The sequence below is a fragment of the Ambystoma mexicanum genome, chromosome 9 (assembly GCF_040938575.1).
Source record: "Ambystoma mexicanum isolate Mex_15411 chromosome 9, UKY_AmexF1_1, whole genome shotgun sequence".
NCBI lineage: Eukaryota > Metazoa > Chordata > Amphibia > Caudata > Ambystomatidae > Ambystoma > Ambystoma mexicanum.
Window position 1 is genome coordinate 1504247345 of NC_090931.1, and position 24073 is coordinate 1504271417.

General features: G+C 46.8%; 1 protein-coding gene across 1 annotated transcript in view; it reads right to left on the bottom strand.

Moving 5' to 3' along the window:
- Positions 1 to 20969, bottom strand: part of LOC138489345 (zinc finger protein 271-like) — a 128093-nt gene extending 107124 nt beyond the window's left edge. The window contains exon 1 of the mRNA XM_069617059.1: positions 20863 to 20969. Within this exon, the coding sequence (XP_069473160.1) occupies positions 20863 to 20914 (52 nt within the window). The 5' untranslated portion in view covers positions 20915 to 20969. The remainder of the gene's footprint in view (positions 1 to 20862) is intronic.
- Positions 20970 to 24073: the final 3104 nt, after the last annotated feature.

Here is a 24073-nt window from a genome sequence, read left to right on the forward strand (position 1 = left end):
CTACCCGTGTTATGACAATTCCTAAACCCCAGGTGCTAGGAAAAAACAAGCTCTATGCAAGGGGTAAACGGTGGGCCGAATTCTTTAGTTGTTGGAATATATACAAAAATAAATCAAGAACTAGAAGGAGCTGCCCTGAGCCAGGCCACGTGGTTTCAGTGCTCCTCTGCATCCACATTAGACTTGTTGTTTGCTTCTCCTATGTATGACCGATGTATATGATTTTACATAGAGGAAACCACACTTAGTGATCATGCCAAACAAGCGCTGTCCTTTCAGGAAGACACATCATTCCATCATTGTTGGAGACCGGAGCAGGAGATCCCTTCCCCTGGAGCTGCTGGAGCAGCCCATCGCCTCCATCTGCATCACGAACGCAGTGAAGGTAAGCTTTTGTGGCTTATTGTGTGCTAAGCGCACCGGAGCGGTCCATCACCCGTTATCCCTCTGACACTTCATAACAATATATTTGGATTCAGTATATTTGAAAGCCCTATGCCCAAGACCTTGGCTCATGTACAACTGATGCTCCTTACCTGCTGCACGCCATACGAGAACCCCGAGGTCTGGCCTACCAAGATGGCCGCTGCCATCTGTTTCTGCAGCTACTAACCTCGTATCGTGTTACTACATCCTGATTGGTTAGGCCCCCTGCCTTAACCAATTGCGGGCCACCGGCAGGCTTCAGCCGGCCCCCTACCAAGGCACCGTAATAAGGCACCTGTCCTGTGCCTGTCCCGTTACGTACCGGCGCCAGGACCCCTGCATGTTTCAACACAACCCTGTCGTCCAGGTACTGCCTGCACGCGACACAGTACCCTACAGACTCTCCGCAGCTGCACAATAGCACCAGTAAGAACACTGCACCTGTTGAGCTACTCCCCTGACACTTGCAATGAGGTGTAACCTTCCCCATCTGTGATGATTATAGTACTCCTCTTTTGCTGTAAGTACACTATGAACAACCTTTCATATGATACAGTCTCATAATCCTACCTGCACTAACAATGGCATAAACCTACAGCTTCGGCACATTGCCTTATCGCACTGATCTCTGCCCGATCCGCGATACTAACCGTTAGGTATTTCCTGACATCCACAATCTTGTTGCCTATAACAGTCCATGTGCATTAAACTGCATGCATATTTGGATTCCCCGACCCAGATCCACTGGAAACCACGTAACAAACAACTTCTAAAATGGCTGCCACCCAGATTTCCTTATTTGCCTGACCCTGTATTGCCGTGTGCCTGTCCTCACTCGCACCGGATCACGCGAATCCCATATAGACTACCAACTATTATCTTGTTGCCACATCTTCAATCGCAGCGTTATGGACATCGATAACAAATTGCCTCTCTATGCCTAATTTACTACATTCATTGGTGACTGTGACCACCACGCTTAGATTTTGCACATTAGCGTGTGTCATGCCTGCAACATGGGCGCATACATTTGATCGCAAATGTATGCGCCCATGTTGCAGGCATGACACACGCTAATGTGCAAAATGTGTATATCGACTTTATTTTCCATTTGCGAGACTTTCGTGCTTTTCTATTTTTCCCAACAAACTACACTTACCACAATGCACTTGGCTATAACCATCTATTCCTGGCCATTCCTATTCGTCATCTTCGGAACTACAATCCCCAGAAGCCCTAGGGATCTCCTCTGCTTCCACCAGCTCAGGAACAGAGAGGGAGGTGGCCGATTGTCTGTAGGTGTGCTGATCCAGGTGCGACCAATTAGCCTTCCTCTGTGCTGGGCTGGGCGGTATAAAAGCTGCTGCCTGCAGGAGCTCAGTCTCTTGCATTAAGTGTCCTTCCGGCCCCTTTTTGCTTCGAGCTACGGATCTTTGTATGCAGTTCCTCCTTACTCCTGCTTTGGATCCAGTGCCCTGCCGGGCTCTCTGCTTTGCAGCCGATCACGCTCTGCTGCCTTCCAGCCTCCGCCTTTGCCCTTCCGGGTTTTGCTTTGCAGCCAATCATGCTCTGCTGCTTTCCAGTCTCCACCTTTGCCCTTCCGGGTTTCTGCCTTGCAGCCGATCACGCTCAGCTGCTACCTTCCGCCCTGGTCTTCCAGGCTCCTGCCCTGCAGCCTGCCTCACTCCTGCTGCCTACAGCCCTTGTCCTCTGGGCTCCCTGCTCTGCAGCCTGCCTCACTCCGGCTGCCTACAGCCCTTGTCCTCTGGGCTCCCTACCTTGCAGCTTAAAGTCCTCTGCAGCCTTCTACAGTCAGCGGCCCTGCTCCTCTGGGCTTACTCCTTGCTGCCGGTCCTTCTAGCTCCTTGCCGCGCAGCCTGCTTCTCTCTGCTGCCAACAGCCCTTGTCCTTGGGGCTTCCTGCTTTGCAGCCGATCCCGCTCTGCTGCTTGCTACCTACAGCCTTTGTCTGCTGGGTTCTCAGCCTAGCAGCCCTCTACAGTCCTCTACAGTCAGCGGCCCTGCTCCCCTGGGCTCACTCCTTGCTGCCTGGTCCTTCTGGGCTCCTTGCCGTGCAGCCTGCTTTACTCCGCTGCCCTAAGCTTTTTCCCTCTGGGCTCCCTACCTTACAGCCCTGCTCCTGTGGGCTTGATCATTGCTTTCCTGCTCCTCTGAGCTCTCACCTTGTTCCATACCGTCCTCTGCTATCCAATCCCGTTATACGACTTTCCCTTCATTTCCTTCTGCTAGTTTGCTATCGATTTCCTTTTCCTGGATTTGTCTGTTAGTATCTTCTCTTCTACTGTTTGTAGACCCTTTTGTAAAGAGCTTGTCTGTTGGTTTCCGTCAGGCAACCTCTGCCCCTTCCCTTGTCTCGTTTCTACGTTACAGACACCCATAGCTGTTGTTCCAAGCCATGAGCAAACAGCGTGGGCCTCTGTTATAGCAACTGTGCAGAAGGTTAGAGTTTTCCTAAGGTCCGTGGAATACTCTTTTCCTATATCTGCATACACCCCTAGAGGGAATCCATTCTGTTGTACCTTATTCCTTGCTACACGTGTCTACTCTTTGTTCTCATTGCTTTCAGCTGTGTGTGTACTTAACTGTCCACCTTACTTCGGCACAACCACCCAAAACCCTTCCTGGGTGTCCTGTGCCACTCTTAACAGGGTGTCATCCGTGACAGTGTGAAAATATGTGTTCGCCACAATGCCTATACAGTTATCACATGTACGACATCTATAACCTGTTGTCTATCCATTGTTATTGAATGCCTGCATATACAAATCGCCTTTGCTGATTATTAATACTATTGCCTATAGTCATATTGAGTCCTTAATACTGCCAGCCTTTACCTACATTAGCTAGCGTTACTATAATGTTCATTTTATGATAACTACACCCTGCCACCCTAGAGATTCTTTTTTTTAAAGGACTACAGTTTCAACTTAACATAAAAACTTTTATTTCAACTTCTTCTAATACATTAGCTACTGCTTCATCAATCCAAAAAACACATTACCTAAAACAAAATTTCAAATAACTCAATTAAGTCAGTTTAGGTAGCTCCATCACACATTACTTCATTTTAATGTCATCATGCCGTGCTCTACTCAAGGGGCAGTTTTTAAGAGCATGTCTATATAGTTTACAATTGCACAGACCTGTTTCACATTATTACCAGAGGAAATTCTCAGCCACCACTCTGCCATGTCGTCGTCAATAGGAGCAAACTGCCCAAGATGTATAGAGCGTAGATTACGGATTTCTTCACACTCGATTACTAGGTGTTTTAGCGATTCGACTGACACATGGCAGAAACGGCACGTGTTGTCCCTTGTCGTTTTAACTTTTCTTTGCCACAGGATTTCCTTGCCCAAGACTCAAATTTCTTTTTTGCATGCTGTGGGCGGGTTAAAAGATCGTATTTACTAATAGCCGCTGCATCCAAAAAAGCTAGTAGCCTGTGCCACCATTGATTTAATAGATTTGAACATTTATCATCGCAATTGTTTATGAAGATTTGATAAGCAGGCATCGGGCTCTATACAGACATCTTTCGCATTAACGAAATTGATTTCCATACGACATGGCTATACAGTGAATACATGTCTTAATATCGTCATCAATACAGAGTGCGGAAGTTTAAGCACATGGCGCCAGAAGCGCCCTTCCAATGTATTCCATGTTTCCTCGTTAATATTCCAGCCTGTTTCTGCCCCAAAAGTTATTACAGGTATGACCTTTTGCAGATAGAACATCAGTACCGGTGATAAAGAAAATTTGCCGTAATTTTTGTTTATCTTTCCACCTTGTAGTGCAAGCCTTGCTATCTTCGATTTCAATTCTTTCACCCACTGATGTTCACAAATAGAATTATTGAACCGAACCCCCAGGTATCTTATAGATGTTACAGAGGACATGCACGGACCACCAAATGCCCACTTTGCCTGCTTTGTCTCTCTTACTGCTAACATCACCAATGGACACAATTTTTGTTTTTTCTGTATTAATCGCAAGTTCATTTTTAGCCAAGTAATCGTATAAGCAAGTGAGTAGGCGTTGGAGGCCAATTTGTGTTCTGTCTATCAGGACCAGGTCATCTGCATAGACAATACATCTTACTGGAACTTGATTTATTTTGGGTGAGAAACAGTGCACCTGATCAGGATGTTCGGGTAGGTCCTCGAAAATATTTTAAACAGATCAGCGGCCAGAGGACACCCCTTTTTAACACCCTTTGCCATCGATAAAGTGTCCGGCAATTCCCTACTTTTGTTAAGTCGCACACGAATCGAGGTATTCGAATGAAGGGCCATAATTGGGTCAAGAATGTTTGCTGGGCAATTCCACCTTCTTAATTTGGCCCAAAGCAGGCCTCGATTTAAAGAATCAAAGGCCTGCTTCATGTCAATAATCGCTAAGTGGATTTTACTTCTTGCTTTCAGAGCTTCCAATTTTAAGATTGTAAGTATCAAAAGATTTACATCGACGCCAACGCCCTTTGTAAAACCTGTTTGACGTACATCTAAGATGCCAGCCGCCTGCGCCCATTTTACCAGATTCAATTGTAGATGTGAGCCAAAAATGTTACCAATTGAACCTAGCAGGCCAATAGGTCGATAGTTATCAGGATTGTCCCAACTGCCCATCTTATGGATGGGAACCACAATTGCTGGTAACCATGACTCGGGCAGTTGTTTTGACAGCGCAATGCTCAGGAACAGCCTTTCAATAAAATGGGCCCATTCCGTCGGATTCTTCTTGAGCATTACGTTACTGACTAAGTCTAGTCCGGCTGCGTGTGAGTTCTTTAGCATCTTAATCGCTTGTACTATGTCGCCATGCGACATTTCAACTGCCCAGAACACATCACCCAAATTAGATTGTGTCTCTGGCTCCATGGACGGTCTCACAAACACACTAGCAAAATGGCTTACCCATGCATCGCCTGAGATGGTATTCTGGGGTGAGTCTGAGCTATTAGCAGTGCCTGTATTCAGTATTCGTCAAATTTCTCTAGTATTCTTTGTGACCAAGAGTTTCAACATCAGTTGTGCATGGTCATGTTCAATAATAGTTCTATGTGATATAGCCCATTTTCTATAGATGGACCTTCTTAATCTCACAGCATCCAGCACCTTATTCCTAGGGATTTTTTTTTTTTATGGGTCTGAGGTCTCTTCTCAGGGATTTCTTTTTCTCATGCATGATAATGCTATACAGATGTTTGTGACAGCATCCATTTTGCTTCTGATCACCGTTTGCACTTATATAATCAGTTAGCAATGGTATATAGTCAACTCCATGCATAGACCCCATGAATCTGTTGGCAAGGGATCAAATTTGGCTGACATTTATTCTAAGTCTGTTTCCTCCACTATTTGTTTCCACAGGCAGTTTATACAAGGTCTCTGAGGTACAGATTCTATTAAACAGCTGAGAATCATTAGGTTATGATCGCTATTTTTCATAATTTGGATATGCAAATCTATTATCTTAGATTCAAAGTTTCTCGAAACCCATATATAATCAATAATGCTGTGGGAGGACTGGCAGTGCCACGTGGGCTGTGCGGGAATGTCGCCACTAACCACACCATTTAGCATAATACAATCACACGTTTTCATTGCACCAGACCAAATTTGCCCCCTAGCAGCCACATCTCTTGTTGACAGCCGCTTATAACATTGCACATTCTGATTGTACTGAAACCATGAGCAATTAAAATCACCACAGCATATGACTATTAGATTATTATGAGCGAGCATTGCATCATCAATTAATTTGCATATGACAGTTACAAAGGCCTCGGAGCTCATTTTTACAGGGTTCCAATACCCGTTGATAATCAACAGGTATTTTTTAGGCATTTAATTACTATCCATTGTATGCATGATCGAACCTTAAACATATAAATTTGGGTTTAAAGACACTAGCGTTGACCATCTTTGGGTTATTCTTATTATTGTTAACAAACCTGTACTCGGCCGTCCCTGAGCATTCTTTACAGCGGGGTTAAACAACGTAGTGAATCCATCTCTCATTTGAGCCTCAAGTAACCACGTTTCCTGAAGACAGATTGCTAAAACGTTTTCTAAGGAAACTTCAAAGTCATTAAACAAATGCTTAAATCCACGGGTGTTCCATGATAGGATAAAGTATTGTGTCTCCTGGGCTTCCAATCATGGCTATTCCTGTACCAGTTGCCTCTTGAGGTTTGCGGGTTTGTCATTCAGTTTCGCCAATTGACTTTGGTTCGGTGCAGTACATATAAGTTTCTGCAATTGAGCCAAGTCAGTATGCGTGGTTTCCATCCGTTTGTTGTCAACAGACTCAATAGCGGATTGAACTTTTGCTTGCACAGGTTCTACTGAAATTTCAAACCCAAAAAAGAGGAGATCATCAGTGGCCCTAAGTATCGTATTTCGAACCCCGCTGAGTCAATATATGTAGCAGTACTAGATCAGAGCACTGCTCAGTGACACATTCAACATTTTTTATGTCATCAGAATCGATCATACAGAGCGATGGAACGCATTTGAACAACCTCAGAACATTTGCTCGATTTAGATTTAACTCATTATCATCACCTTGTATATTCTGTAATCTTAATTTACAGCTGTAGGAGACAACTTGATTTAGCTTGGTTTCATGAACCCGAGATTTGTAGTGTGTGTGCTGTTTACATTGATTTGAGGTGAATTTTGGATTTAGACATGTGCCAGCTAATAAGGTTTGTGCACCATTTCCTGTTTCATCAGTTTTTGTAGTTGGCCGCTCGACATGCCGACTAGGGAGCACAGTGCTGCCATCATTTTTGACTTGACAGTTTGCCCACCGCGGGACATTGACCAGCACTGAACCTGTGCTCTGTATGCTTTCGTGATCATCATTACATGAATACCTAGATAAGTCACATAGATTGATCGAAGCAGACAGCACAGATGCAGCTAATGAGAAGTCATCATAACTTATACGTCTTCGTTTATGCGACGGTTTGGCCGGGAGCAGCAAACCATTGCTCGCCTTTGTAGCATTTCTTCTACTATCTCTGGTAACACGCTCAAATAAACTTAGTCTTGGGGGTGACGTTAAGTTTCTTATAAATTTCTTTGTGTTTGTGTGGCCAGAGGGTGCAGCTTTCTTTGTAGGTTTTCTCGTGGCTGCAATGCCCTTTTTTTTCATAGGAAGCGCCACCAATTTTTCAGATGTTTCAACAGCACTCGTTTTTGGCACCACTCCAACAGCGCCCGACTTTGCGGCGCCAGAAAAAATGCCAAACGACGAAAATTGCTTTTCACTCGTAGCCGTTTGTGCTTGAATTAAGACTAATGCAGCAATGCTAGTGGACTCTTGCACTATGTCTAAGGCAGACAGGTCCTTTTCAACCGGGGGCACACATCCTTCCCCACATTTTGTTGGCTGTAAAGCCGTTTCTCCAGGCACCAATTCTTTGGTTGTCACTAGAGATGGTGCTACAGTTAAGTCACAAGACTGGGGGAGAGGGGTGAGCACCACGAATTCTTATCTTGTTTGTGTCTTTATTAAAGTCAATGTTTGTACGTGTTCTGTATTGCTTTAGCCTGGAGCAACCAACCCAACAAATGGTCTTATAGCACAAAGACCATATCAATATGAACCAACAAAAAATAAGATGACAACACCTTACTAAGGTTGGCACTCAGAGTTATCTCCCTTGAGGAGCTGTTACGTGATTCATTCAAAAGTATAATCTCTGTAAACAAAAAAGCTTATGTTCATAGAATCTGTAGTCAGGAATGTTTTATTCACATCTTTGATCATTGATAGTGTCAGACACTGGTTCAAAGTTTGCAAGGGTCAATAGAGCAGCCGGGAGCTGTGATAGCCCGTTGTTAGAATTTTCGCATGCATCGATCAAACAGTCATCTGCGTGCGAATGTAAGAGCACACCAGCAACGGGGCTCGCAGGAGTAGATCGCTCAAGGGAATCAACATCAGACGTAGTAGCGGGAGCCTACAGAGGAGCGGCAGTAATGTTTTGTTTTAAGTTAACCACTTGTTTGCTTACCTTACCGCCTGGCGTTCCTTTTTGCTTTACAGCCGTCCATGGGTTGAGCATACGGCGCTGCTGGAGCGTCTTATGGCGTGTCTGTGGGCCAATATCAGTGCCAGGCTTGAATGAGTCAACCATGCCTGCCTCACCACGACCCGAGGCAGACCCGGGCAGACTGGGCAGACTGAGACTCAGTGCCGGGCTCCGCGCGGGAAAAGAGTATTTATGCAAAATGCCAATGGAAAGAAAACAGGACAGGAGTTCTCCCCACACTGTAGCAGTAGCTGCAGCTCCTCAATAAGCACAATCAGCTTTCTGGGCAGACTGGGACTCAGTGCCGGACTCTTTACAGTTTCTTTCTGACAGATTCTTTAACTCAATTGCAGCTGGCCTATGCACTGTTCAATTTTCTGCTTAGCTTTATCCGCCCATTGACTTAACCTAATTTGTACCATTGTGCACGCCTGAATTACTCATTTGGTCCATGTTTACAATGTTTATATCTTCCTTCACCTGACTGCCCTTAGGTTTTTAATGTCTCCCATGAACACCCCCCCCTAGATATGTCCACTTAAATCCCCAAATGTACTCTTAGACTGGACGTGACCTCCACAAGCATGGAACAGACCTTAGTAAATGAACCTTCTCCTAAACTCATTATAACTAACATTCCATGTGACCGTAAACAAAGGAATTCCAAGCTCGAGATTACCAAAGATATACGAACTACCTTCTAGATACCTTACTACCTGTGCTCATAATAGGAATCATCACAAGATTACTGTAAAACTAAACTACTCCTCTGTAAATACCACTACCAACCACAAAGATAAAACAGACAAACAAACGAGATACCAGTCCAACAAACACAATGGGTCTGCCGTACCAAGCCCTACCCTTAAAGGAGCACTTATTAATGACAGGTCATTAATAGCCCATGCCACAGAAATTGCAGACATCATAGAAATAGACAACTACGACTTCTTAGCCATTACCGAAACTTGGTTACACCAAGCAGCCGGCCAAGCCCTGATGCTCGCTGTGCCCACTAATTAAACCATTTTCATGGAAGACAGAACTAACTCCCGTGGAGGAGGCCTAGCACTCATTGCCAAAACTGATTTGTCAATCAGAATAGAAACAGCCCTGAACACCAAATCTTGTGAGACCTTAACTGTCAGGCTTCTAACTTGCAAATCACAAACCATTAACATACACCTTATCTATAGACCACCAGGACCCATTGGTTCTTTCGAAGAGGACATCTCTACGATACTCTCTGAACATTTAAAAAACACATCTCAAGCCATACTATTAGAAGACCTGAACCTGAGCTTCAATGATCCCAAAGACACACAAGCCACAAACATTGCCAATGTCCTATCGGAGCTCGGCTATACCCAAAGAGTGACACAGCCTACCCATGAGACAGGCCGAACACTTGACTGGGTGGCCGACCATACATGCAACACAACTATTACCTCCATCAGTCCACAGGTTTGGACAGACCATGCTCTTATAGCCTTCTCTATAGACGTTAAAACCCCCCAACCCCAACAGAATAGTATAGCACCTCCAAAGCTAACAAGGAACAACAAAAAACATAACCACAGACAGGTTATTACCGCTAATTCTACCTACCCTAAACTCACAGCCCGACAATCTTGATCCCTCATCGCTAGTCAACGAATTCAACACAATTATGGCCAATGCCCTTGACTATATTGCCCTGCTAAAAATGAGAAACAGCAAACCTAGAGCACACCTTAATGCCTGGTTTACTCCCCATTTGAAATCACTAAGACTAGAAAAACGCGTGCGAAAGAGACTAGCACCTTCAAAAGCGAACAAAGCTACCCTTACCGACATATCTATAAAATACAAATCTGAAATCAAACGAGCTAAAAGAGAAAGCTTTGACACTAGAATAATGCAAGCAAAATCAGGAACTAAGGAGCGCTTTACAATCCTAAAAGAACTGGAGAACCCTACCCCGGTACCTGATAACTATGTCAAAAACAAGGTATGGTGTTCTGACATACAGAAAGCCTTGGGAGACAAAATCACCACCCTCCAAACAAAAATTGAGAAGAAAAAACTAAACCTGCTTCCCACTAGATTCAACTTCACCAAAAAGTGACCATACTGGAGGTTGAAAATATTATCCTATCACTTAAACCATCAAGCTGTCGAGGCAATAACTGCCCGGCGCAAATAATAAAAGATGCTGCTAGAGACCTATCACCATTTATCTCAAAACTCATCAACTCTTCATTCTCATCAGGTATTATACAAAGCAATCTTAAGGAATCTTGGGTCCCCCTCCCCTCAAGAAGAAATATCTAGACCTGGCCAGACCTACAAACTATAGGCCCAGATTTTGGATAGAGTGTCCTACTTAGAGATCCAGAAATTCTTGGAACTGCACCAACTCCTAGGCTCGCGGCAATCAGGTTTCCGACCACAGCACGGAACCCAAACAGAACATATTGATCTTAAGACACTGGTCGACGAGCTGAGAGACCCAGGTAAAACTGCCCTGCTTCTCCTTCTGGATCTCTCTGCAGCTTTCGACCTGGTCATAAAGTACTCTGCAACCACCTAGAGTCTGCATCACATTTCTCACCCCAGGCCATACCATGGATCAAATCTTTCTTAAGTGAAAGAACCATGAGGTTCTTCTGGACCTCAGCTGCTGAAGACCCTGCTCCTATTACGTGTGGTGTACCCCAGGGATCATGTGTCTCCCCTACCATGTATGACATTTTTACCAAGCTCCTGTTTGATGATGTGGACCTTCTATGTGTCATCTACACTAACTATGCAGATGACACCCAGATTCTCATCCCACTTTCTGGGGATTAAAAACAGGATTTGGCCTTGGTGAATAGGATATACCTCATCATCCAGGCATGGATGGCACGCCATGGTCTAGGCCTGAATGATGACAAAACTGAACTCATCTTTCTGGGGACTACACTGAACATCAACAAACTTAGCCAAGACTACACAACTTTTGTCATAGACGGCCATACAAGGAGATAAAAACACTAGGTTTTTACCTCGACTCCTGTCTTACCTTGGCAAAGGAAGTAAACGCTATGGCATCCTCCGCAGCCTATATTTGTAAATTGATCAGATCAGCTAGACCTTACCTCTCTACAAATAGTTGCACCGCGTTGGCAATAGCACTTGTGTTGTCCAAACTAGATTATTGCAACGCCCTGTATTTGGGGGCTAATAAATACATCACGCAAAAAATTCAAATACTGCAAAATAATGCCCTCAGAGGGGCACTAGGAATTTCCAAGAGAGCTCAGATATCATCGACTAGAAGACAATCTAACTGGCTCTCCACAGTCGACAAAATTAAACTCAAAACTGCTTCTCTAACATTCAAGTGTCTCAACAACCTAGCACCAAGCTACCCAACAGAGAGATTTAATAGAATAGTTACATCTAGACCCACGAGAGCTGCCTATACAAACTGCCTATCAGTTCCCCTATTCAAAATGACTACAACTGGAGGAAATAGTTTCCCCGTCAAAGCTGCCCAATTGTGGAACTCCCTCCCACCATCATAAAGGACGGACCAATCATACCCACATTTTAGAACAAATGTGATTGAGTGGCTTAAAGAAAATGACCTATAGCCCAGACACACGACCCAGTTAACCTAGCAAACAAATTGGACTTTTTGACTTTTGTGCGCGACCCGCACCTGCACTGCATTTGAACTACCTATTGTATTGAATATTCATTTGTAATGCATATGTATTACCTGCTGTATTCGTACTAATCTGCATTTTGTGTATGTAACCTATGTAACTATAAGTAACTTGTAAGCCTAAAGTATTCTTGTTCCTGCGCCCCGATACCTTCGGGTCGGTGCGCGTTACAAATAAATAAACAAACAAACACATTTACTTAGCTCTAATCCGGAAAGTCCCAATCATGTTTGTAGGCTAGTGGTTGATACCAAAAGCTGGCGTTTGAAATGGAATTTGAAGAATGTAGATAGCATGAATGGAGTGGTCCAGACTTGCCATTGTTCTCAGATTATTTCAGCAAGATCCCAGAGGTGGAGTTTGCCCCCCCCCATCAGCATCTAGGTGAATAGTGTTCTTGTAGGTGGTGTTCTAGAGGGAGGGTTGACCCTAGCAACAGACAATGGATCACAATTTTCTTTAGGAATGTTGAGAGAATTCTTGGAGCAGAGTGGGGTCCAACACATTAAGACCTTGGTTTGTCATCAATTTAGCAAAGGGTTAGTGAAAAGATTTCACAGGATCCTCAAGGAGACTCTTCAGTCCGCCCTGGCGTGAGGTGAGGAGGGAGTGGAATTCGGGGAACCTTGTACAAGGAATTACTGAACTGTCTGCATTTTAATGACAGATGTGGATGGTCATGAGAGGATGTGGGGAGTGGGTCCCAAAAAGTCTTTCCAGTGTGGCTTTTCGATAGAAATGCAAAAGGGGTTGAACTAGAGGTTGTCAGAGAAAGGGTGAGAATCAGATAGGATAAGAGCAACTGTCTCTATCATAAACGTAGACGGAATAGCCAGTGTGGTAAAACACAATCGCTTTATTTTCAAAAGATTTATATTCTCTTCCATTAAAAAAAAAATACAATCATATTTCTGAAAGTCTGTGATACTAAATTCTACTCCACAAAAAGTAAGGTTAAAAAAGGGCTGTTAATCAGTGTGTCAAGATGGTCAAACATAAATGAAGCTCTCTGTCCAGAAACCCTATTCTTGCCTACTTTGTCTCCCTAAAGCTCCATTGAAAATACATAAAAACAACCACAACATACTTGGGCCTTGCCCCCCCCGTGTTACTTCACTTGAGGCCCTTACCTATGTTCACAGTCCAATACATATAGTGTATGGCTGGAGTGCCATTGCAGGGTTCCAGATGGGTGCCGATGGTTCGCATTGACACTTGTGTGTCTCTCACAGTGTCTCCCCCTTCAGGGAGACTTATTTCCCCTTCCCCTAGTCTGGGGTTCTTGCAGTCTCTTCCTACCCCACTCTGGGGTTTTCTCTCTCATTTCCCACTCTGGTCTCCAGAGCTCTTTCAAACACACCAGCCTTCTCGCTCCCGTTTCCCCACTTTGGGGTTTCTTATTTTTTTCTCAACCCACTCTGGGGTTTCTCTATTCTTTCCTCACCACTGGGTTTCTTTCGGTTTCTCTCACCAGTTTGGGAAAGCTCCGCTTCTTCCCCAAACCATGGCTTCTTCCTCTGGCCTTGCCGCCCATTCCTCGGAAACCATCGCGTACCTGTATATGACGAGCGATGCTCCCGGGGAGGCCTATGTAGGCCGACTACCTCTCATCTCGTCTCGCTGCAAAGCTGCTTACGCCACCCCTCAAATGGACACCACAGCAGTGAACGTCTCCTCCTGGTGGTTCTGGCTGGCTTGATGCAGGAGCTCTGCCTCGGCCCGCTGAGGTACTCGGTTCTCACTCCAGCTGCCGCAGCCCAAGGCTACGGTTTCTCGCCTACTGGCATTGCACTCTGCGGGTGCAAAACCACATCTGGTGTTCTGTCTCGCCAAGCGTCTCCGTCCTCAATGTGCCAGCCGGATCGCTCTCAGCTCCAGCAAGTCAATCTATTCCTGAGACTCTGCACGAGACCACAGTCCGCTCACAGTCAGATCCGACAGGTGAGCGCACTAACCCATCAGAGAAGAGAAGCATCCATGTCCACTGTCACCTTCAGCCAATATTGTTGTAACAACGTGCCTTTCAGCAAGTTGTCTCACGCGGCCGACCTTCCTAGATCCCGAGCCACCTGATCCGAGACTTGTAAAAAATCCGACATGTGGCCCTGAAATTGACAGCATTGCCTCCGGCACCACAAGGGTACAGAAAGCCATGAGGCCCAGAAGACACAAGAAGGCTGAGGCGGAACTCATTCTTGGAACTGAAAAACATGGACCATCCGAAAGATGTTCGCCACTCTGTCCTCCGACGGGGATGCCTTGCCCAGACTAGTGTCCAAGGCTTGTCTGATGAATCGACAAGAGACCGGAGACATTTTGTAGTTCAGGGAAAAGCACAGTCTGTGTAAATGGGTACATGTACAGAGGAGATGCTATGATACCAGACTTGAAGAGGGAGCTTGGTCGAGCCAGTTATCCAGGTAGGGAAAGAAATAGAAGCCCTCCCTCCTGAGGCAAGCCACCACCACCGGTAGCAGCTTGGTGAAGACCTGGGGAACCGAGCAGAGACTGAACAACAGGACTTTGAACTGGTAATGCTGTTAGTCCACTAAGAACCTCAGGTAGTTTGTGTGTCTCTGATGAATTGGAACGTGGAAGTAGGGATCCTGAAAGTTTAGTGACAGCAACTAGTCCTGCAGGTTGAGAGCTCGCAGTATCTGGCCTAGGGTGTCCATCTTGACCTTGTCCTTGCGAAGGAACAAATTCAGCAGCCGCAGATCCAGAATAGGATGCAAGATCTTGTCCTCCTTCGGCACCAGAAAATAAGTAGAGTACCACACCATGGCTCATTCTGAGCACAGTACCAGTTCTATCGCACTATTTACACCAGTGTAGAGCAACTGAGCCTATCACTGAGGTTTTGCTCCCTGGGGTGCGAGGGGATGGTGGCTGTAGCTACACGCTCTCTCTGGGCAACCCTACCTCCGTCTCTCAGGAAGCATAGGCCTTGTAGCCTTCACTGAGGGTGGGGGCCTGGCCAGAGCCTTTATCAGCATAGGTTGGGAAGGGACGAACACCCCTTCATCTGGCAGGCAGTGTTGAGAGCTGTTACACGGCTATCTCAAAGGACTCAGCCGTGGCCTTTGGTGACTGCAACTTCTGTAGAACAGAGTCTGCCTTTGTGCCGAACAGGTTCTGGCTATCGAAAGGCATATCTAACAGCCTTGTGTGCACATTGGCAGCAAACTCTGAAGTCCTCAACCAAGAGTGACGCCTGAGTACCGTCCCTGTGGCCATGGACCCGCCCACACAATCCAGTGTCCAAGCCCGACTGCAAAATTTGGCGGGAAGCCTCCCTGCCATCGCCCACCAGACCCTGGAAACCATCATGCATCTCTCCATCAGGGATGTGCACGGCCGCGCCTGCTACTTCAGACTACAGGCTGAAAGAGATTTTGGCGGGAACGTATGAAGAGTTCACTGCCTGTATGGCAAGGGGTCACAATGCAAATAATCTTCTTGCCTCAAGTGTCACATCTCTTGCTCTGCCTGGCTGGAGGGAGCATAGGGAAAGCAGAGGTTTTTAAGCTCGCAGTCACTGCCTGAACCACCAAACTTTGAGGGTAGGCATGAGAGGATAGACCCCCCGGATCAGACGGCACCGAGCAGAGTTCCCTAACCAGATCCCTGTCAACTGCTGCAGCAGAGGCAGGTTTTTCTCACGCTTCCACACTGAAGGGCAGCAGAATCTCCTTCGTATAGGGCATCATCCAGGATATCACCAAGCTTGTGCTGGACCGTGGATCTGTATGGAGCAGAAAGCCCCACATTCTCAGCTACCATGGCCATAGTTGACTGGAAAGCGGGAGCTGGCAAGATATCCATCTGTGGGGAAGTGTCCAGGCCACTGGCGGCCCACAGATCCTCAGCTATTCCAATCACATCTTTATCTTCCTGGTAAAATTATTGGGGGAAATCTCATTCCTCTCTGGAAACCATGGGTTCCAACCTGAATGGTACCTATTACCTTCCTTGTCGTAAATGGAGTAAATCTTGGACATGAAGGCGTATCTTCTGGGGAGTTGAGACAACACTGATGTCAATCGGCGCTGAGGACGTTTATGTCAAGGCCAGGCCCGGCACCAGGACTGCAGCACCAATAGGCAGGCTCGTCCAGCGCCTGGACTCTTTGGTTGTCAATGGATGTAGGCCCGATCCCAAAGTCGTGCAGGAGAGGACTCCAGTGGGTGCCCTGTCGGTCGCACCTGATGCAGTGGACCGATCTGTGCCCCGGCCAAAGCCAAAGGTGCCTGCGCTGAGGAAGAACCCATTGCGCCACAGCAAATATGTCCATCATCTTTAGACAAAATGCCTCTCATTCTTCTTGAGGGGAGGGCTGGGTGGTAAAAGGGACTTGTAACTGCCATTCCGAGGACTCCCTTGAGAGTTGGCTCCTCTTCTTAGAGGATGAAGAGTGATAGTGAGATGAACCACTGGGGGAGCAGGTCCTCTTCCGGTGCTGCTTCTTGTCCTTCTTTTCCTCCTCGTTGCACCGAGTTATTTTTTCTGGATGGCGCTATGCGTCATGCAACCTCAGCTCCACACTCTTTGCCTTATGGATGATGGAGAAGAGCTTTGCCCTGCTTTCCCGGGGGCCATTTGGGTGCATGGACTGGCATGACCCGCAATCCTGCGTATCGTGAAGCTAGCCCAGACAACAAAGACAAATCTGTTGCGGATCCGATAAAGACCACTGCTGGCTGCAATAAGCACTTAGCTTGAATCCCAATGCCTTCGACAGAGTCAGCATGGCATAGAGAAATTATTTTCAGTAAGCGAGGGCGTTCCGATCAGCCAACCGAGTGCGTGGAAAAAAGGAACTGAGGTCACGAGGCGTGGCGCCTCAATATATACGGACCACAACATGTCCGCTGCAGGGTGCGTAGAGGCTTTGGACAGATCCGACGTAGAGCCGTTCTGCCCCTTGGTGGCAGACATTTTCAGAGAACAGCTGCTCTGGGGATAGGATTAACATAGATGAGGAAACCGCAGGAGGAAAGAATTCATTAGAATTATACTTATATGATCTTTGAGAAGTGCTGGAACATGTAAGCTCCTTTCCTACTAGGCTAGGCAATTCAATGAGTAAATGGGTGGCTGATGCGGATATTATAGTGTTTGACTCAACAACGCCCACAAAGCTTCTACGCAACCTTGAGAAGATTTAGACCTACGTAAAAGAAAACAAAACTGCTAATTAATATGACTAAGACCTAATAAGACATTTTAAATCCAAAAAATTTCAAGTGGTGGTTACGTTTTAGCACACTCAAAGAACTCAGGTAACTTATTTATTTGGACTTCCCTGTTAACATTGTGAATGTTAGCAAGTACCACACTTTGATGGAACTGTGGATGTTAGCTAGTGCCAAACTTAGAATTGTGAACATTAGCCTGCGTCACATCTGGACAGGATTGTGAATGTCGGCCAGTGCCACATTTAGAGAGAATAGAGAATATTAGCCATTGCCACATCTAGACTGCATTGGGAATATTACCAATGCCACATCTAGATCGAATTGTGAATGTTAGCGTGCTTCGCATCTAGATAGGATTTTGAAGGTGGGTCAGTGCCACATTTGGATTTAATTGTGAATATTGGCGTGCGTCATATATAGACAGGATTGTGAATATTAGCCAGTGTTGGATCTAGATAGAAATGCAGAGATATTCACGCGCCACATCTAGAAAGAACATGGAAATTTAGCACATATCACTTCTAGATAGCGAGGCCAACAACCAACCCACTAACAATTTCACCTCTCTGCAAACACCGCTCATACGCTATCCAAACACAACCATAAATCACAACAAATCACACAAACTTCAATACATTGCAACAACAAAACAAACCACAAATAGCTTTGCACAACAGCACACAACGGCTACCGACCAGAGAGCACCCCAAGCTCAGCGAACGGTGTTAACCGAACTGAAGCTGCCAACAAATCACTGCTCTCTTGCACTTATCCCGCTAGTTCCCACTAACTCACCCACCCCCCTCTTTCCTTTTCAGAGCCTCCAGAGGACCACTCCAGTGGTGATAGTGAGCGGTACAAATATCCTTTAACATTAACATTTACAACTGACATAGGGCCTCATTACACGGACGGCGGTAAGGGTTAACGGTCACCGTTAATGGCAACGGTGACCGTTAACCCTTACCGCCGTACTACGAGGTCCCTTTGTGGGTTGGTGCTTTAACGCCTGCTTTTTGCAGGCGTTAAAAACCAACCCGCTAAGGGACCTCGGAGCTAATTACGGCACCGCAAAACTGCGGTGCCGTAATTAGCGCCTTCCCCATTCCCATAGAGCACTATGGGGCAGAAATGGGAATGGGGAAGGGCAATGGCAGAAGGGGGATTTACCGCCCCTCCAACCTTGGAATGGGGCGGTAAATCCCCTTTCCGCCAAGGCGGTGCCGGTATTTTACCGGCATGAGCCATGGCGCTAATAGCGCCATGGCTCACAGCCTTCCGTGTAATGAGGCCCATAGTGTGGAAGCTTTAGTTTCAGACCTAAATAAAAAATGTCACCATATAGTGCACAACTTTAAAAAATCTATTGCTGATATAGACGTTTCTCTAGTCCTCCCTTTATCTATAATTAGGAAAACGTAATCAATTACTCATAGGGCCTCATTACACGGTAGGCGGTGGACCAAGGTGCTATTAGCACCTTGGTCCATGCCGGTAAAATACTGGCACCGCCTTGGAGGAAAGGGGAATTACCGCCCTATTCCAAGGTTGGCGGGCTGTAATTCCCTCTTCCCCCATTGCCCTTCCCCATTCCCATTTTTGCCCCATAGGGCATAATGGGAATAGGGAAGGTGCTAATTACGGTACCGCAAATTGCGGTACCGTAATTAGCACCCTGGTCTCTTTGCGGGTTGGTTTTTAACGCCTGCTAAAAAGCAGGCGTTAAAGTATCAACCCGCAAAGGGACCTCGTAGTAAGGCGGTAAGGGTTAACGGTCAACGGTACCATTACCGGTGACCGTTAATCCTTACTGCTTTCCGTGTAATGAGGCCCATAGACTTTTATATGGCTAGCAAGTCATTATACTAAGGAATGGAAACCGTTAGATCGTTTGGAAGTTTTCATTTGGAGGAACGGCTTGTCTCTTCCTCCCTGTGTTCCTGCTGTTGTTCGACATGAGCTAGATTTGATTTCTTTAAAAGCTATCTTGCAAATCTGCACATTTGGAATTAACTGGGGAATGTTAACGAATAAATGTGCTCTTGGGGTCTTCTAGTGAGAGATTTCGTTTTGATAAAAAACTTAGAGCACATCAGGAAACACTCTGCTTACAGAGAGTGTACATACATAGGAAACATGGTGCTTTAACTATACCCATGGAAGTTTCCCTGTGGTAAATACCAATGTTTAAGAGATGTTTTTCCTCAATGTGTTACCAGCATTCTAGGTCAGGGGACCCAGGAGCTCGGCTGTTTCTTTGTAAGTTCCCCCATGTCAATTAAGAGTCTCCAAAACCCATCACTCCGTATTGTGAGGGTGTGCATGTCTCGTTATTGAACAGCCATAGGGCCTCATTGCGAGTACGGCGCTAACCAATGGCGCTATTAACGCCTTGGTTGACGCCGTACCCGGACCGGCAGCGCCTTGGTGGATGGCGGAATTACCGCCCCATTCCAAGGTTGGCGGGGCGGTAATTCCCCATTCACCAAGGCTCTTCCCTATTCCCAAATGAGCCCCCATAGGGCTCAATGGGAATGGGGAAGATGCAAATAACGGTGACGGTTCATTACGGTCACCGTTATTGGCTTGGAGGCCCCTTTGCGCCCTCGACTTTAAAACCTGCTCAAAGCAGGCGTTAAGGGCGAGGGCGCAAAGGGAACTCGGAGTAGGACGGTAAGGGATCACCGCCACCGGTCTCGTTACCGGTGGCCCCTATCCCTTACCGCCATACTCGGAATGAGGCCCATAGTCACTTTGTTCATAACCCGTTATTTTTATAACATAGGATTCATTTTGACACCGTTTGACGTCTGGTGTTCAGGTTTCTGTAGATATCGCTATTATGCATACATGCCAACCCTCCCGATTTAGGCGATTTAGACTTTTCAGTGAGAAATATAGCTTTTTCTCACGTTCTCCCGCCTAAGATAATTCCAACGACATCTCCCGATTTTCTCTTTCAAAACTCCCTCTTAGGTGCGTCTGAATGTTGGCATTTATGATTGTTTTTACTCAATTTAGAAGGGGTGGAGTGATATAGAGATTATGTTTAAAAAAATATCCTTTTAAATGGAATCGCCTTGATGAATTCCTAATGTATTTGGTTTATAAATATATAAGTAACGCCAAAGATGTGTATTTAACCATAACACCATTATTGTATTCTTTTAACTCTTACACCTTCCCGGGCTAGTAATAAAGCGTCCAGTATATTCAGTGTTCGTGAATACTGATGTGGTTGTGGAGAATGGCCGCTGGCACGGTTGAGGGGGTCGGGGGCTGTCCCGTGCGGGCCGGGCAGCAGCCTCAATGGCCGCTGGCACGGGGTATCCCACGCCCACCGTAGCCCCCACCTGCTGCCTTTGGTCATCACCAGGCCTCCTGAGCCCTGCACTGGGGCCCGCGGCAGGGAGCTCGGGGTGAGGGTGTCTGCAGCCACCACCGAGCCGCGGGCCACCCGGGAGAAGGCTCACCGTCCACAGGCAGCGACAGCTGCGACACCGGGCGAAGCGCTGCTCCTTCCATCTCTCACGGGATCAGCATATGACCATGTTAACGATGCTGCCGCCGGCGGCCATCTTCCGCCCAGGAACAACGACTAGCAGGGGCATGGGCACTGGCTCACTGTGCAAGCTGGCGGCCATATTGGGAGTATTGGGATCATTCTCAATGCATTATGCCCCATTGCTGATATAGTTCAAATCATAAGTTGTCAACTGCCATATCACCATCAAAAACCGTACTAGCGAAGTAGGGCAAATTCTCCACTTGTCCAGCAGAGACCTAATGCAAAGAATGGAAGGAAAAAAATGGAAACAGATCGTAAATCTACCCCAGTGGCATGGCTTAGGTATGAACTAAGGCCTAACTTCTCTAAACAACATATACCATTGGCATTTGTGTGGGCTTTTTAGAAAATGCACCCTGGCATCACATTCGGATACCTTGCTCAAGACGCTATCAAATTACATATTCACATCGGAACATACCTTTGAAAAAATGGAAGACTGCCATTATCCAAATTTGGCAGAAGCGGATATAACATTGCATTTGCTCATGACTTATCAGAATAGAGTTAAAAAGAAACTATTCTTAACTGATTGGATCAAAACGAGCGCAATGCCTATTGTATAAAGATTTCAGAAATAATCCCTATGGTGAAAAAAAGTACCACTCTATGGAAGCGTATTTAATAAGACACCCATCGCCCACATATAGGTCAGCAGTACTGTGATTAAGATTAAATCTGTGGCCAACTAAAGAAATATTGGGAAAACGCAAACTCATTAGCAAAGAAAAGAACATCTGCCTCTTCTGTAATAACATCGAAAAACCTGAGACATTGCGAGATTTAATTACAGAATGCCCCAATCTTCTTTTGAAAAGGCAAATATACTTTGGAAAACACTTTGAACAACTCAGAATCATTGGGCCTCATTACAAATATGGAGGTAGCCACGCGGCTTTTAGCTGCATGGTTACCCCCATACCAGATACCGGGTCCGGGTTCCAGGAATAGGGAATTACCGGGCCATACCGACTTTGGCAGGCCCAGTAATTCCCATTCGCAGGACCCGGGCCCGGTACATCCCCATTCCCATTTGAGCCCCCATAGGGCTCAATGGGAATGGGGAGGATGCTAACAACGGGCCTGTTAATGACAGGCCCATTGTAAGCATCCTGGTCTGCTACCGGGTCCTGCTAAGGACGCCTGGTCTGGCCAGGCGTCCTGAGCGGGACCCGCTGCAGACCTCATAATCAGGCAGCCCGTAATGAACGGTGCTGGTCCCTTACCGGCATCATTCATTACGGGTCTGCACTCGTTGTAATGAGGCCCATTGACTCAGATCTATTGTGGCAAATCATTTTTTCCACCACAGCCACCACCACAGAGGATACACAGGAGGAGAAGGAGGGTGCGACAGGCCCGGCATGCCCTACCGGTGCAGCCACCATTACCACGCCGGCAGCCCCCAATCACTCGCATCAGAGCCTCCCCCTTCAACCTTACACCAGAGCTGATCCACACCCTGTACTGGCTTGACCGGGACACCATCACCACCATAGTGGACCTGACACATGACGACATAGTGAGCCACATAGAAATCCACCCCGCAATCCCCCCTCGACTCAAGGTAGTGTCTGTACTCAACTTCCTTGCCACAGGCACGTAGCAGCATACAGTGGGACACATGCATGGCATACCACAGGCCATATCTTCACAGATACTCAAACAAGTGCTGGATGCCCTCCTGAAACACACAAGGGACTACATATCCCTACGCCAGACACCCCAGGAGATATTGGATACATGAGTTGCCTACCATGCACTGGCAGGCATGCCAAATTGCATGGGTGCCCTCCACTGCACCCATGTGGAATTGAACTGTCCACATGCAATGGAGGTGGCGTATTGCAACTGCAAGCAATACCGCTCCATTGACGCCCAGATGGTATGAAATGCCAGTAAAGACATCACACATTGCGGTGCCCAATACCCCCAAACAAGACATGACCCCCTGGTCTTGCGAAACCCCACGCTACCACGCTAGATGGAGCTACATGCTGGACAACGTGCCTGACTGCTTGGTGAGTCACCTGATTGGGGCATGGCAGCGCATTGGTGCCATGATTGGGGTGGATGAATACCCCAACTTGGTGGGAAAGGGTGGGGGTGCATACCACACCTGTGTGGGAATGTTGACCCCAGTGCACGATGTGCACCCCACAGAACACAGTGCCCCAAGGCAATCGACATGGCACATGACTGCCTAACCTCACAGCGATGCCAGAATGTACAAAACACAACACTGTCGTCCGACAGGTAACCTGGCCCAATAACACAACACAAGCACCACTCATCGGCGGACCACACACACCGTAAGGGCATCCTGCACCATGCACTGCATATGCACTACCTCGCAGCCTCCTGCATCCCACCATACAAGACAGACGTCCCTGGGAGTGCATAGAAGTGAGCACAACCGCAGCGTGTCCCTGGTTCCGCACACCCATAGTAGTGGTGCAAGTCACCATGGTACTGATCAGTGCAGCAAGACGAGTATGCTACTGACTACAGTCAACACCCCCTGCCACCAAATCACACAGAACCCAACACATTAATGAATTCAGGCCAACACTGCTGCACGCATATACGGTGCACGTGCAACAAGATGTGAGTGCCCACCATAAGCCACCTTTAAGAAGCTACCCCCTCCATCATTCCATGGCACAGGACACATAGCCGGGCCAGTAATGGGGTTGATGCAACCAGGGACATTTGTGTATGGCCAGGAATCACCAGCTGCCATGCAAGACTGCTACAGTTCCCCACCATCAATGTACAAACACTAACCTTCATTCCCCTTCCATGCAGGTGATGGTGGCTACCCTTGGAAGCCGTGGTTCATGACCCCTATCCGCAACCCACAGAACAGGCATGAGGAGGACTACAATCGAGCCCATATCTGTACACGGGTGGCCATAGAGCAGACATTTGGCCTGTTGAAGGCACTATTTTGTTGCCACAGCCGTTCGGGTGGAGCACTCATCAACAGCCACGAGAAGGTGGCCAGGATCACCATGGCATGTGTAAAGCTGCACAATGCGTGCATCCGTCGGAACGTGCCACTGCACCCTGACCTGGAACTGCTACCACCAGATGATGATGAGGGGGTGGAGGAA